The sequence below is a fragment of the Mastigoproctus giganteus genome, chromosome 7, assembly GCF_048544385.1.
Source record: "Mastigoproctus giganteus isolate SK-2022 chromosome 7, ASM4854438v1, whole genome shotgun sequence".
NCBI lineage: Eukaryota > Metazoa > Arthropoda > Arachnida > Uropygi > Thelyphonidae > Mastigoproctus > Mastigoproctus giganteus.
The window spans coordinates 187,956,005-187,971,325 of NC_143581.1; the positions used below are offsets into that span (position 1 = coordinate 187,956,005).

At 37.3% G+C, this 15,321-nt stretch overlaps 1 protein-coding gene across 1 annotated transcript; it reads left to right on the top strand.

Annotated features, from left to right (window-relative positions):
• The first annotated feature begins 6,040 nt into the window (after positions 1 to 6,040).
• On the top strand, positions 6,041 to 14,484 carry LOC150083465 (uncharacterized). Its single transcript, XM_090377308.1, has 6 exons — positions 6,041 to 6,168; positions 7,282 to 7,337; positions 9,809 to 9,934; positions 12,034 to 12,051; positions 13,909 to 13,950; positions 14,327 to 14,484. Exons 1-6 carry the CDS (start codon positions 6,051 to 6,053, stop codon positions 14,369 to 14,371), a joined length of 405 nt encoding a protein of 134 aa, XP_090233434.1. The 5' UTR covers positions 6,041 to 6,050; the 3' UTR covers positions 14,372 to 14,484.
• Positions 14,485 to 15,321: the final 837 nt, after the last annotated feature.

A 15,321-nucleotide genomic window follows, 5' to 3' on the forward strand; every position in this document is an offset into this window, starting at 1 on the left:
TCAAAATTTCTGATGCCCTATGTACCTCACTCACTCGTGAACTAGTAGGGACTGCGTACACGAATGGGTTGTGGTACGTCAAGTTCGCTTAGGAGCCTCACATCCACTTTTCTAACATCGAAGGGATTCAGGAAAGCTCCAAAATTGGCACAGTCCCAAGAATCTGGTGTAACTACTTTGTCAAACCATTTCCAAAGTGGTAAGAAGATTTTCGTCCCATCTCAATCGGACGCACTCTAATCAAACTTTTTGAAAAAGTCGTACATGTAACAACACAATACCCTATCACTGTTATATCTATGTATTACTCTATATGGATTAAATTATTAGTGGAAGATCCACAACTACCATCTCTGTAGCCACTTTTTACAGATATACAAAGCTTTAAAATAAAAGTTGCAACTTGATGTCTTATTTCTCGATATGAAGGCAGCATATGATCGAATATCCATCCTGTGCCCTCCTGAATCCTACAATTCTATTTCAAAGTAACTTGCAACCTCTTAAAAGTTTTGGCACAAATCCTTCAAAATAAACATTTACAAATCGCACTTCAGCACTTCCAAAAAAATTCACCCTTTCTAGAGATATTTTAGTATTTAGTATTAGTATTAGTATTAGTAACGGCCGCATGGTGCAAGAAAGCCTATGGCTTATGCTGCAGCAGCCAAAAAAAAAATAATAAAAATAAAAAAATAAAAAATAAATGATAAAAAAAAATAAAATAAAAAAATATTAAATAAATAAAAAAATAATAATGAATAAATAAATAATAATAATTAATAAAAAAAGGAAATTAAACCTATCATCCTATGCGCTTCCCTTACCCTAAAGTACTATCCAGATGACCTTTGAATTTCCCCAAACTGTCGGCCTCTACCACACATGAAGGCAACTTATTCCAGTAATTTATAACTCGCTGGCTAAAATAAACCTTCCTGCAGTCCAATCTAAACATTTCCCCCTGTAACTTAAATTTATGTCCCCTAGTTCTAGCATCATTTATAATCTTGAAAATTTCGTCCTCATTCATTTTACTGATGCCTCTCACAGCCTTAAACACCTCAATCAAATCTCCTCTAAGGTGTCTAGTTTCCAAACTAGACACCTTAGAGACAACCCACATATTCGAAATCTTTCTTCATAAGGACGCCCTTTTGCCGATCTCACCAGGCGAGTCAGATCTCTTTGCACCCTTTCAAGAAGCTCAATGTCTTTCTTTAGGTGCGGTCTCCATACTTGAACACAGTATTCCAAGTGTGGTCTAACATAAGCCTTATATAATGGGATTATCACGTCCCTATCTCTACTTGCAAAAGTTCGATAGATCATCGATAGGACACCATGGGCCTTCCTTGCAACCTGTTTACAATGCTCAGAGAATTTCTTGTCTGACCGCATCGTAACACCCAAGTTCCTTTCCTCCAGTACTGGGTTTAGAAGTCCACCAACTGAATAAGTTATTTTGGGATTACTGTTTCCCAGGTGTAATACCTTACACTTTGTTGGATTAAAGCACAGCTGCCATTTTTCTGACAATGCCTGAAGTCTATCTAGGTCTATCTGAAGAAGCTCAGCTTGGCAGTGGTCATTAACTACTCTACATATTTTAACATCATCTGCAAATTTAGACATCACGCCCTCTATCCCTTCATCAATGTCGTTTATGAAAATTAAAAACAACAGTAGTCCTAATACTGATCCTTGGGGAACCCCACTTCTTACATCAACCCATTCTGAGGAACAGCCATTTATCACAACCCTCTGCCTCCTGCCCTGAAGCCATCCTTGTATCCATCTAAGGATTTTTCCAGTGATTCCAACCTGTTCCAGCTTATAAAGCAACTTCTCATGTGGGACTGAGTCAAAAGCTTTGCTGAAATCTAAATAAACAATGTCGAAATTATTCCCTAAATCCATCTCGTGAGTGACCCTTTCGAAATAGCGAACCAGATTTGTTAAACATGATTTTCCCTTTACAAAACCATGCTGAGTATCCTAGAGAATTTCAATTCGATCCAGATAATCCTGAATTCCACCCTTGATCATTGCCTTCAAGATTTTCCCTACTACTGAAGTCACACTGACAGGTCGATAATTTCCAACTTCACTTTTAGAGCCACCCTTATGTATGGGAGATACATTTGCACTTTTCTAATCCAAGTGAATCTCCCCAGAGTCTAGTGATGCTCGCATAATTAGCCTCAGTGGTTAAATGCACTCGCTTGTCGCCTCTCTTAAGATTATAGCGTATATTCCATCAACTCCAGGAGCCTTACTGGTCTGTAGGCTCGAAAGTGTTTTCATTAAATAATCTTGCGAAATTTCAATATCATTAATTACATATTTTTCAACTCCGCTCCCACAATTTCCCATTGCCACAAAAGGCTTTTCATTTGTAAATATCGATGCAAAAGAACTGTTGAGTTCATCTGCAACGGCAGCTGGTGTATTTATTACTATCCCCTTTCCCTTACGTAAAGGTCCGATCTGGTTTGTAGTGCTCTTCTTGGCATTTATATATGTGAAGAATTTTTATCCCCCCTCTTTGCTCTGTTTGCTAGTGATTTCTCATAAACTGCCTTTGCCTGTCGAACCTTTTCTGTGGCTCTATTACACATCACCTTGTAGCTGTTATAGGCTTCAGTACTTTTTACTGCTCTGTATCGGCGCCTCCGTAGCCAGGTGGGAAGGAGCAGCAGTGCGTAGCATACGCTTCTTGATTAGACCGGGGTTCGAGCCCGTCACCACCAAATACGGAGGATGCGGAAAGGTCAGGGAATGACCACCGCATATCCCGGAGCAATATGGCCTTAGTTGCTAATGCTCCTAACAAACAAACAACAACTGCTCTGTAACCTTTCCATGCCACCTTTTTCTGCTCAAGTACTGTGGCAACTTCACTATTTATCCAACTTGGAACCCTCCCCGTGGAGTATTTTTTTAATGGTATATACGCATTCAAGGCATCTGTGATTAATGTTTTAAAAGCGTCCCACAGTTCAAATGTATTCATTCTCTGCGCAATATCTACCCAGTTAATAGAGGCCATGTAGTACCTTAAGGCATCGTAATTTCCTTTTCTGAAATTAAAACCCATTCCTTTGCCTTTTACTGCTGCTACCTCTCTCGTCATCATCCACCGTAGAACTCCGTGATCACTTCCTGCTACTGGTTCCTCTACTGTCAGCCCTGTTATGTCATCTGATTCATGTGTGATGATGAGGTCTAGGATATTCTTTTCTCTAGTACTTTCCCTGACATGTTGATACAAATAACAGTCATCTAGTTGATTTAAAAATTTTGTTCCCCATGTCGAGTTTCCTTCCCATTTACTCCAATCAATTAGAGGCAAATTGAAATCACCCATAATAAGGCATTTTTTGACGCTTACTTGCCCATTCCATTTGCATGTAGAGGCTTTTGTCATAATCTTCACAATCACCTGGTCTGTAGATTACTCCTACTCGCATTATACCTTTGTTTCCAACTATCTCACACCATACAGACTCTATACTAGCATGTGAAATGTCTGAATCCGGGAAAGCTATCGTCGCACTCAGGCTGCTTCTGATAAGAAGCATTACCCCCTCTACCCCTTCTATCTACCTTATCCATCCTAAATACATTATACAAGCCGTACTGAAACTCATCATCCCCAATTTCCGGGTGGCACCACGTCTCTGTAAGCCCTATTATGTCCGCGTTACTTGTTTTAACCAGCAGTTCGAATTCGCTCATTTTATTGACGACTCTTCTAACGTTACCGTATAAACAATTAAGATTTACTGTTCTTGTATATTTAACAACCCTAACACAACCCTTGAATTTTTTTTGGCTCTCTTCAATGGCATTAGCTATCCGCTCACGTGAAACGTTTTCTGTCCCCAGAACATCTAGATAATATGTCCAGTTGGGGAAACAGATAAGAACTCTTGAGGTATGTGCAAGAGTTACATTGACCAATATTATCAGATAAACGCGTGTCAGTATTACCCACATCCCCCCTAACTAGCAGTTTCCCTGAGCCTTTAAGGTATCCTCAATAATACTGGCAAAAACTTTTGCACCACCTTTGTTTAAGTGTATCCCGTCTCTACAAAACAAATTCCTTCTACCTACAAGTGTGGGCCATGCTGATAGAAATTTGTCCCCTAAAGCCTTGCAGATTGCTTCAAGTCTTGAATTAATCCACAAGGCTCTTAACATATAATCCCTCCTCTCGTGTCTGGGCAGAATTGCAGACACATAGACATTGTGGCCTAGCTCGCAACATTTCCTCAGCGTGGTCCTGTATTTTTCCAACAAATCGTCAGATCGTGTACGTTTAATATCATTTGTCCCCACATGAATAATAATATTTTCTTTACCCCCTTTAAAATCTGACAATCTGCTGGTGACATCATAAATAGTTGCTCCCGGCAGGCATACCCTGGTTCTGCTCCATCTATCTTTATTACAAAAAATTTTCCCCGTTTCCCTGACAATGGAGTCTGTAATAAAACAATGTCCTTTTTTAACCAGAGTAGTTTCCACTTGGTTTTTCTGTTTTGAGGCTCGAATCGGGTGTGCATCACTTGGTAGATTGCTACAAGGGGGAACGTATTTTCTTTTTGCCCTGTTTGGAGCTGCACCATAATCCATTCTTTCGGTAAACCAAAGATTTTCTGTCCAATGCTGATGAAATTGTTCATAAATTCAGGAGATCCAAACTTCGCCCACTTAATCTCTGAAGAAATAACACTTTTAACTCGTACTCCTTAAAGCATACTTGCATTCCATTGGATTACAAAAAAAAAATTAAAACGAATCGGCGCCAGTCACTTTTACGAAGAATAAAATAAAGAACAACATACCAGTATTCTTAAAGAGTCGGAAAATGAGAAAGTTCCTTACAGCAAAGATCTCGGTCTAACATGGAAGCAGAACCTCATTTTCCTTATTCACTTCAAAGACTGTAGAAAGAAATATTTCTCTACCATGCGACCATTAGGTAGGAGCTAATCGACTTTTGTCACCTGATCAAGTCTGTTTCGTCCAGTATGTCCAAATGTGTCGTTCCGATTATCGCGTACCCATTGATGATTTGGTTACCTGCCACGCCATCGCATCTAAAGTGGTACCTATGTGGTTGAACTGGGCCACAAGAAAGCCCAGCCCCTTAGTAAACTGTTTCCTCCCACTCTGGATGCTACAGACATTGAAAACATCACTGTATGCAGCAGGAAGGGAAAAGGAGAAGTTATGAAGTGCACTTCTGTAACTGCTCGACTTTCCAAGTCTTTGACAGAAGTGCACATCGAAACCTAACATGTATCTCGTACATGTTTACCTTCAAAACACGAATCTTGGCTGATACCTTCTCTATTATTCAATTCTAACAGGGGAAGAGCACCAGGCACTGACCAAATTGTCGCAACTTGAAAACCATACATCCGCAGCCGACAAGGACTATTGAAGGTGAATTATTTTCGTAGTGGAATTTGCCCTGGTCACTTCCTTCGAGGGTTTGAAGTGGATCACAGATAACAGACCTTTTACTACTCAGGTCCGGTCTCCTTGCTGTTTATTTTATTTTTGTATGCTAGCTATTTTAACTTACTCTTCCTGTTTTATATTTCATTTTATTAACTCTAAATTTTTTTAAAATTCATCTCAAGCTTGACTCTGTATCTTCTGAGTTTATAAATCTCATTATTTTAACCTATAAATTTATCTGTAACTGATATAAACTCCTCTAGCACCTTGTAATTCAGGCATCAGACAGTGGTAAGACAATTCCTTCTAATCTTACAGGTGCGCATACTGAAGTGCTGTTAAAGGACTTCTCTGTCTATTGTATGATTTTCAAATGCTTTTATTCTTGGCGTTTGAACAGCCGTGGTTTTCTGTTCAAACGAGATGATTTCACAAGACGTTAGAAAAAGGAAATCGTTTTGTTTCTTGCATCTCTTGTTCTCCTAGCAGGTGAACAATCTTCTGGGGTCTATATAAGGCGCATTCTCAATTTCAATAGTCTGTTCCAGAAAGAAGGAGAAATCAATCCAGTAATGAAGCTGATAGTGACTCTACTCTTTCTCTTGAATTCCTCAGGGCTGTTTCTGGCAAAGGAAAAAACACTAGAGCAATGCCAAAAAGATTTAAAGTGTGCGAAAGAAATATGCGGAAGTAAGTTTACTTCAATTTCCCATTATTATTCACTCTGATCCACTTCAAAGAATAATGCATTTGATTGTTTATATGATTTTGTGAAAACTTTGTTCTTATATAAGCAATGTCAGTCTCGATGTAGGCCTTATAATCATTATTCTTGCTATATTCGCAATTTATATATACTTTCTTCGTAAAATGAAAATCAAATCAAACCAAGATGACCAAATTGTCAATGTCCAACCGTTTCTAATGGATATTAATTAGAATTAACAGAATTACGCAACAACGTGTTGGTAGCCTAATACTTTGTTGTAAGGTTTTATGGGCATCAGCAACTTAGTCCATATTGCTCCACATGTATATTACGAGTGTTCTGTGGTAGATTTTCTGTTTGCTGGACGAGAAACTCGAGTCTCCGGGAGAAAACGCCACGTTACACTCGTTTGAGACCGACTAACTCAAGCACGTTTTGAAAAATACCCCTAAAAGTTACTTGTGTCATTGACAGATTTCGACCTCAGATCTTTTCCACCTGGTGTGAGGTGGACGGCGATTCTCCAACTGTGCTACCCGCGAGGAGATCAGTATACAATGTTTGTAACTTGAGTGCATTCATTTGTTGAGTTTAAAGTTTTCGGGATGAAAAAGCAGAATTTCCACGAGGAGTATGTTTGATGGCATGTATTCTTCTGTAAATAAGTCTGATTGCTGGACAAAAAAATCCAAGTTTCCCGAAGGGGGAATCTCTGCAATCCTCTCGAGACTGAGGACAGAATCTGAGAAATTCCTGTTTGACTCAGCTGTGCACAGACTCAATGGTAATTTGGAAATATAATTATATTCATTTTCTTCTATTTTGTTCTGAACAATCAGAACAAAAGAAATGATCAAGATTTCTAAAAATTCATTCTAAAAAAGGGATATAAATGGGCGATTCATTTCAGCAATGAGTTATAGGTTAATGTCATTATTATCAGTGAATTTGCTATTTAAGCAATAACTATTCGTATATAACACTAATGAATTTTAATGAAGAAATTTCATAAGAAGAAGATTCCATAAATGACATAAATGATCGCATTTATTTCAAAAATGTCGATGTTAATTCAAAATATTGTTATTTTTCAGACAAGACGAGTGAACAAGAATTCCTTAAATGCTTCGATGAAATTATAATTGAAGACGTAAGAATGTTTTAACTTACTTATTATTAACTGTAATATTTAATAAGTTTGATATGATTATTTAATTGCAATAGTTAATAAATTTAACAAATATTTTCGTACGCTGAATATGAATAAAAATTCTTAATTACTGAAATAAATGTTCTCTGACTAGCAGCGTCTTATATCACTCTTCTCTTCACTGGAGAAGGCCGGGATTCAAATCACCCTTTTATGGGAGGAATTTATTGATGTTTCTTCACACCGCGGCCAATGAGTGTGCGAAATGCGTCGTATTGATTTTGTCTGCGAAAATCCGTATTTTTGAATAATCTCAGGATATTTGCAACCGGAAAGTCCATTGAAATATTACTTTTGAAAACAGTGACAAAATTAACATAGGAGGGTTTAGAAACTTTATTAGATATCGAAATGCCAAGGTTAAGGAGTACACGTGACCTAAAGCTTGCGCATGGCAACCCTTGTTCACTATATTACCTGTTGAATCAATTTCTTTTGATTGGCTTTGTGTCTCAGAGAACATATTGATCACCCTATATATGCTTTGTTTATTTTTTGTGGATCGTATTCAAAGCTCCACGACTCATCACCTGCTACTCTGATTGAACAGAGAGGGATCTTCAGCAGTTTGAATGAATTCTTCTCAAGCTTGGAACCTGGGCAGCTTTTGTTCATCACTCAAGAAGTCTTCCGTTTGCCAAAATCTTGTCAGAATTGCACGAATTCCGTTGTTATTCCATCATTCGAAGAGTAATTCATTAATCCATCAGACGCATACGTTGTGCGAATGCTGTCGACCGTTTCTGGGATTCGTGGCGTAGTTAGGCATCCACCACCCTCTTCGCCTTTCAGATCCACACCCATTCCGAAATCTTGAAAATCAGTGCAAAAGAGCATCTTTACCATACTCTTGTTTTACGAATTCTTGTTTTACCAATTCAAAACTAAGAATTGGTTAAAAAAGTTGCACCTTTGCCCAGCTTGAAATACATTTAATTTTTGTGCTTTGTTTGATTAGTCAACGCAGGGACAACGCCATGAACAACAGAACCTCTCTAAAATTGCTGAGTGAATCATGTAGGTTAACCGCTGTGGCCTGCGATCAATACCCTACTTTCCTAGATTTTGCAGGAAATTAGGAATATATGCCTTCAAGATAATGCGCCTTACACGATAATATGCCTCCTTTAGCAGGAAAATGTAATAGGACTATGAAAAGGACGGATCCATCACTTGCCGACCGGACTAGCCAGGTGGGTAAAGTGTCTACCTGGCAACCCATAGGTCGCGGGCCCGAATCCCGCTTCGGGCTTTGACCACAGTAAAATGCAAAAACATTGGGAGGAGCATTATGGCCACAGAAGCTGATACGCTAACAAAAAAAAAAGATTCATCAGTTCTACAATTGTTGGAAGGAAATGGTTCCGAAGGCTATTTCAGTATTTATCGAACAGAGATGATGGGATTCTCAATTCATTTTTATTTTTAAAATCAAAAATGCAACTCCAGCTGTTTGTTTTGTAATTTATTTTTATTATTCTATATTTTATTGTTGTTTATTTACCTACTGACAAAAAGAATTCATCAGTGGCCAGTTTAAATCTGCATATATGATTTACTAATTTCACTTTAACTATATGCATACCCCGCGATGGTAAAAATCTATCACACATTATCAAAACTGTTCTTGAATATACAAATTTGTATGTTTATTCACAATATTAGCCTTATGTTTTGCACCAACAAAAAATTGCTTTAATAAATTGACATTAAAATTTATTTTTGATCTTTATAACAAACATCCACATTATTCTGCGATCCACTTTGATCATAAATATAATCCAACATAACTCCAGTTAAAATAAATTATTCTTTGCGTGTTGTACAAGTCCACTTTGCATATTTTTATTCTTTGCGAGCTGTAGCAAATGTGGAATCATAGCACCAACACAACTTTTAAAACCACGCATTCTCAAATATACTGTCGATTTTTCAAAACATTTATTAAAATGAAATCATTAAAAACCCGATTAAGACCTCAAACAAGAATAATCTGCGTAAGAGATGTCAAATCAAACACATGTGGTTATAGAAAACCACCGCATTTCCATTATGTGGACCAGGTGGACCAGATTTAACCAGATTCAATGGAACAGAAAACCAGATTTAAACCAACTTACCTATCTTAATGATTGCGAATTAAAATCAACAAAATTACACGAGACCAGTAAACGTTTGAGCCAGTCTTGATGAGCAAAATTCAGCCATGGTCAGGTTAGAAGGATGGAGGGCTGCAAATCGACTGCACGCACATACGTGGATCGTATTTGATACACCAAACTTAAACAGACAAATAGAAAGTAGAGTAACATTTACAAAGGAAACAAAATTGCACTTTAGACTCTTCGATACTTTACAGTTTTATTAGAATTAACTTATCCCAGAACCTCATACAAATGTGTGATTTACAGATAAAACCACAGCTCGAAAAATGTAATATTCGAGAACCAAAAGTGGAGAAGATGTGTAAGTGGACCGCACAGACGAAATCAGTTACTGAGGAAGAGTGCAACAAATGGAACACGGGTATGGAAAAGGTAGGTAGACGTTCCATCTTTATATACAGCAAGTATAATGTGAATTTTTAAAAAAAGTGGAAAATTGTTTTCATTGTATATCAATTAATTTATTTATATATTTTTATTTTTATTAATAAAAATTCCTTTTCACACGCTGTTAGGTACGTTGAAATTCCCAAACAATGCAGATGAAATCAGAGTACCTGGAGATTTGAGTATTTTATCCATAATAATTTCTCTGAGTCATTCCTTTGAATCAAAAGCAGGGATATTCATGCGTCGTAGTGGCGGAACCCAGGGTTTCCAACATTAGCCGCTATGGTGCTTCTTGTGTTGAAGCATACGTCAAACTCTTAGCCGGTGGGAAGCATCAACACCTGGTCACCACGTCCCACCCTCCATCTCCGCCACGTGGAGGCAGCCAGGTACTACCTTCATGCTAGTCTAAAACGGAACAAAGTTTCAGGATAGACAGAGTTTTCAGAAAAGGAAAAGGGGGAACAGCTGGAAAAGTTGAATCTGGTTGGGAAGGGAAAAGAAGTGTAGCGGGAGGTCAGAGAAAGGACCCGCAGTAATAAAAGGAAGTTAAGAGAAACTGAGAAAAGCTAAAAGAAAAAAGTGGAAGTGGAGGCAATTTTCAGTCTTTGTAGTAGCCACATATCGTGGTATAATCCTATCCTAAATTAGGATTAGCAATTCCTATTCTGTGATCCAGGATTAGCAGATATCGAGGCGCTTCCTAACTAGATCCTTCAGCTTGAAGGGTAACTCTTCCAACGATGAAGATTTCTTCAGCAGTCCCATTAATTCGATAGGAAAATCCTTTTGGAGCAAAGGCAAAGCAGAACTCATTGTCAGACCAGGAGGAGGTTCGGTAGTTGTAGCAATCCTAAGTTTCAAAGTTAGATAAACTGCAACATGTGATAAATTACCACAGCTTGATATAGTGATCCAGATATAGCATAAAAATTGACCAGAATTCCAGTTGAATCCAAATCCAAAGCAGAAAGTAACGGAAAATTTCCATAATTGCATCTAGTAATCATCACAATAAGATATCCCACGTGGATAGAATAGTTGGTAGGATCGCCGTCCTCCCCAAGCCCGGTGGAAAAGATCTGAATTCGAATCCCGTCAATGAAATGAAGAATTTTATGGGCCTTTTTTTGCAACGTTGCTGATTTAGTCGGCCACACGCTCGGGTAGCATGGGTTTTACTCCCGGAAACTCGGATTTTTCGTCCAGAAAATCGACCACAGAGCACGCAATTTACATTCATATTATATACAGCGCAATATGGCCTTAGTCGCTAATGCGCCTAAAACCCAACAACAATAGAAACAATAGCATAGATTCAAATCTGGTAAAGACGTTGGTCATACCAATTCAACTCCAGGATATCTATTTCAATGATCCCCTCAAGAAATTGATTGCTCAGAAAACTATGAACTGCATTTACCATATTGGAAATTGGAAATTATTCGTTGCACATTATCTTCTATGTCTTGTGGAATAAAGGAGGTGGAATAAAGTAGTCATTAAGAACTTGTAGATAACATTTGACATTCACTAAGACATAATTAAAATTGATGCAATAACTGTAGTAAGTGAAAAACAAGGTACCACACAGTGAATATTCCTGGATGGAAAGGCATATCCCATTTTATGAGAGAAGGTTTCTGTGGCTGAGATGCGATTAGTAGAAAGAAGCCGATTCTTTTTTTCACAACATCAGCCGCATAATCACTCTACTAGTTCTTCTAAAATTTACATAAAACACGGCACATTTCTTAGGACTTGCTATTTATTATTGCCATAGACAACACTTTGTCATTGACATCGAGGATGCGTGGCATTAAGGCATGGGTTTGAAATGAATCTATTTGATTCTAACTGTTTGGACAGCATTCAGTGGATTCCAAAATGTTTTTAAAATGTTTTTTTTTGTAATTTTACGCTGTATTTCCATAAATAGTAGAGCATTGTTTAGATAAAATGGAACATAATCCAGTTTTGCTAAGTCCATTTCTTTTTACTCATGTTGCATTTAATTAAATCCTCACCACGTCTTTGCTAAAATAATGCAACTAATACCCTTCTTTTTTCATTTCTTACAGGCTATGGAGTGCCTAAAGGTAAGAATCGATATGCATCGAAGCAATGTCTACTATACTTTTAAATTCATTGTGGAATGCTAATTATTTGATGTTTCTAAAGAGGGTCAGCTGAAAAATATAAATTTTTTCCTAATTTTAGTTTCTTTTTTTTTATTTTATTAATTTCAATTTTAATTTTTTTCTCAATTTTATATTTTTATTTATTTCTGAATTATAATTTTATTATTATTTTTAAATTTTACGTTTTCTAATTTTATTTTTATCTCAATAAGTATTCCTTTGAGTTCAATGCAACGTCTTCGTTCTGAAGGCAAAGAGGAAACAACCGAAAAAACAAAAAACACGACTTCATTTTGGTCTCTGTAAAAGACATTAAAAACTAATCACAGCTTCCCTGATATTGTCATGACTTAAAACTGATAACAACGCTGATATTCCTTTAGATTTCTGAAGAGGAAATTATCACTGTAGGGCCATTGGTTTCACTCCTGAATTCGGCAGTATCTCAGAGAAAATTTTGTAATGGAGCTTATTTTGAAGAGCTTTATCAGAAATAAGAAAGGCACCTTGTGTGAATTTCCTTCATTTCTGTTCCTTTATGGCCCCTTTTTAGATTACTGAGAACAGAAACATAGGCATCTCCAGTAATATTTTTGTATGCAACGTGTAGCCATATTAAAAGAATTTCTTCCGTATTCGAAAAAGATGACCATGATCGTCTGGACAGAGTGTTCAATCTGAAAATTTTTCGGCAATGGTGATCCATAATGCTTCCATTGCATGAACTCTTGCTCTGCTTTCGGATACTGGTGATGCACACAGGTTTGGTCACTAGTTTCAGTTCTTGAAGGAAACCCTTGTGGGTTTGCATTACGCATACCATAAAGTTTCACCATAAATTTCAGATCTGCGTTACTTCCGAGGCCTGTGAAGATTATTGGAAGTTAGCGGGAACTGCTTCTAAATGGTGTTCATGGAGCTAATTGGTACCGACCCCTCAGAAATGTTACATTCTCTGGCAATTATTCATTTTATACGTCCAACCTGCATAACCAGATCTTTGACGATTTTGGCATATTTCTAGACCCTTCCATGCATCGTCTTTAGCGGGATCATCATCTATGGACTCTCGTTGCCATTCATACTGTGAATCAGCTTCGCCATATACTACTTCCATTCACCCATGAATAACGTTTGGTCCATTTCCCTCTTTTGTCAAAAAGTCGATAAAATCCCCATACTCCAATTTCATAGCATCCATGTTTTCCTTTAGTTGGGCTTCTTTAAATCTCTCTCTTTTTCTGGGCTTCACTGATTCGAGACGGACATGCTCAAATAGCTTGCTTGAGGAAGCTTGAGATGAGCTTGCTTGAGGAAGCTTGAGATGGACATGCTTGAGGAAAGACAGATGTAGGATAGATGTGCGGAAATTTGCCTTTAGCCAGCGGGTAGTTGGTTGGTGGAAGTTGATAGCCTAAATAAATTTAAGGCTCAGCTGGACAGGTATTTCAAACGAACGGAGGGGTGAAATGGCAGTGTTTTTTTTAATGCTAAATAGGTACAGATATTTATGATAGTAGCTTTCCTTTACTGGGCATATATCAAACGTCTTTATGATCAAGGTGGATAACTTACTGAAAGCTCCCCGCACGTTGTATGCTGCGAAGAATTATAGTTATCGAGTGGTCATTAAGAAAATTACAACTGCTGTCTGTTAAACATTAAAAATTTTTGCTACGTTCAACTGAGTAAAGAAATGCATATTTAATTGCATATAACAACCAAATTAACACCCGCTACATTCATTTAAATGTTTTAAATAATTTGAATTACATTCAATTATTATTGTATGTATTGAACCATGTTCTGTTTCAGGGAGAACATCTCAAACCCGAGGAAAAGGTACAGGCATGGGAAGTAAGTGATTTTATTGGTGTTCTGTACTTCTTTAAGTTTTTACGGTAAAGTCCAGTATACGTACAGTAGTGCAGTGTACTCTACTGTACGTATACTGTACATTTTTGTTAAAGAAACGATGTAAATTACTTCGATTCCACCTAAAACAAATAAAAAGAGAACCAGCTGTAATCATTCCTGTGAAAAATTCATTTTAAATTTAGTTAATTTTAACCGCTTTTCTTCTCACTAAGGGCGTGGTCACCACTTTGTAATAGCGTCATTATTCTACAAACAGAATCCACTTATATGGATATAAGTTGCTCTTGGGGGTAGTTAACACGGTGATATTAATACTCTAGTTTTTGTTCTTATTTTTCTTTCTTTTCTTCCTTAGGGCTGCATAAAAAGAAAGGGACTGTGTCCTGATTATTTCCAATGAAAACATGGAAGACAGAAGAAATGACTTCTTTTCCTCTAAGACGCTGAACCTTGCGTACGTTTAATTCTTTTGTAGATTTACGAAATCTGTGTAGTAAAATGGCAAATGTGCAGAATTATTAAAATCATCTGTCAGCAAACTGTTCCGAGTAATTTATTCAGAAAATGAATTTGTAATGCCAATTGTATTTCATCCATTACCACTTAATGAAGCATTTTAATCAATTTTTAGAAATATAAAACGTATATATCTGTGCGTTTGGGGGGGAGAAACTTTGCTCTCCTCACCTAACACCGACTAACTCATCCACGGAGTGAAAAAAGTCCATAAAAGTTCTTCACGTCCTTAATAGAATTCCAACCCAGGTCTCCTCCAAGCAGTGTGGGTACGATGATGATTATAATGACTGTCTACCTGCGAAAAGAACTAATGGTATGCGTGTCACGCATACCATTAATGTGGGGAGGATGGCGATTCTACCAACTGTACTATTCACGAGGTCGATGTATCACACTAAAATTACTTTCTGAAAAATACACAATAATTTGATATCATCTTCCCAAAATCTTCCAAACGTGCCACAGCCTCTAATGAACCATTTCCCTCTTGGACATTTGAGGTGCACGTAATTTTTTAGCTGCAGATAATTGTGCAGAGATCTGAAAAAGTAACACTTCCTTTGTCCACCAAGATTAGACTGGACAGATTTTCTTCTTTTTGAAGTTTATTTTTTCAGGTCTATACACCACTCCCTTTTTGAACGAGTCCCTGCTCAAACTGGAACGTTTAACACGACCAGTCAGAGTAGCATTTTGACTGTGACATACTTCTAAATTCTTAAATTATTTACCTAAAATAACCTCAAACAAAAAACAAATAAACTCGAAGTTAATAACAATAAAATGATAAGTTCTTAACGTATTAAACATAACGATAGCAATGAGTGTATG

What these genes read in the sequence shown, in the direction of transcription:
- LOC150083465 (XM_090377308.1), top strand. Translation starts at nt 6,051, where the DNA reads ATGAAGCTGATAGTGACTCTACTCTTTCTCTTGAATTCCTCAGGGCTG. An exon ending in ATGAAATTATAATTGAAGAC is followed by an intron (nt 7,338 to 9,808) that starts GTAAGAATGTTT and finishes TGTGATTTACAG; the next exon opens with ATAAAACCACAGCTCGAAAA. An exon ending in AAAAGGTACAGGCATGGGAA is followed by an intron (nt 13,951 to 14,326) that starts GTAAGTGATTTT and finishes TTTCTTCCTTAG; the next exon opens with GGCTGCATAAAAAGAAAGGG.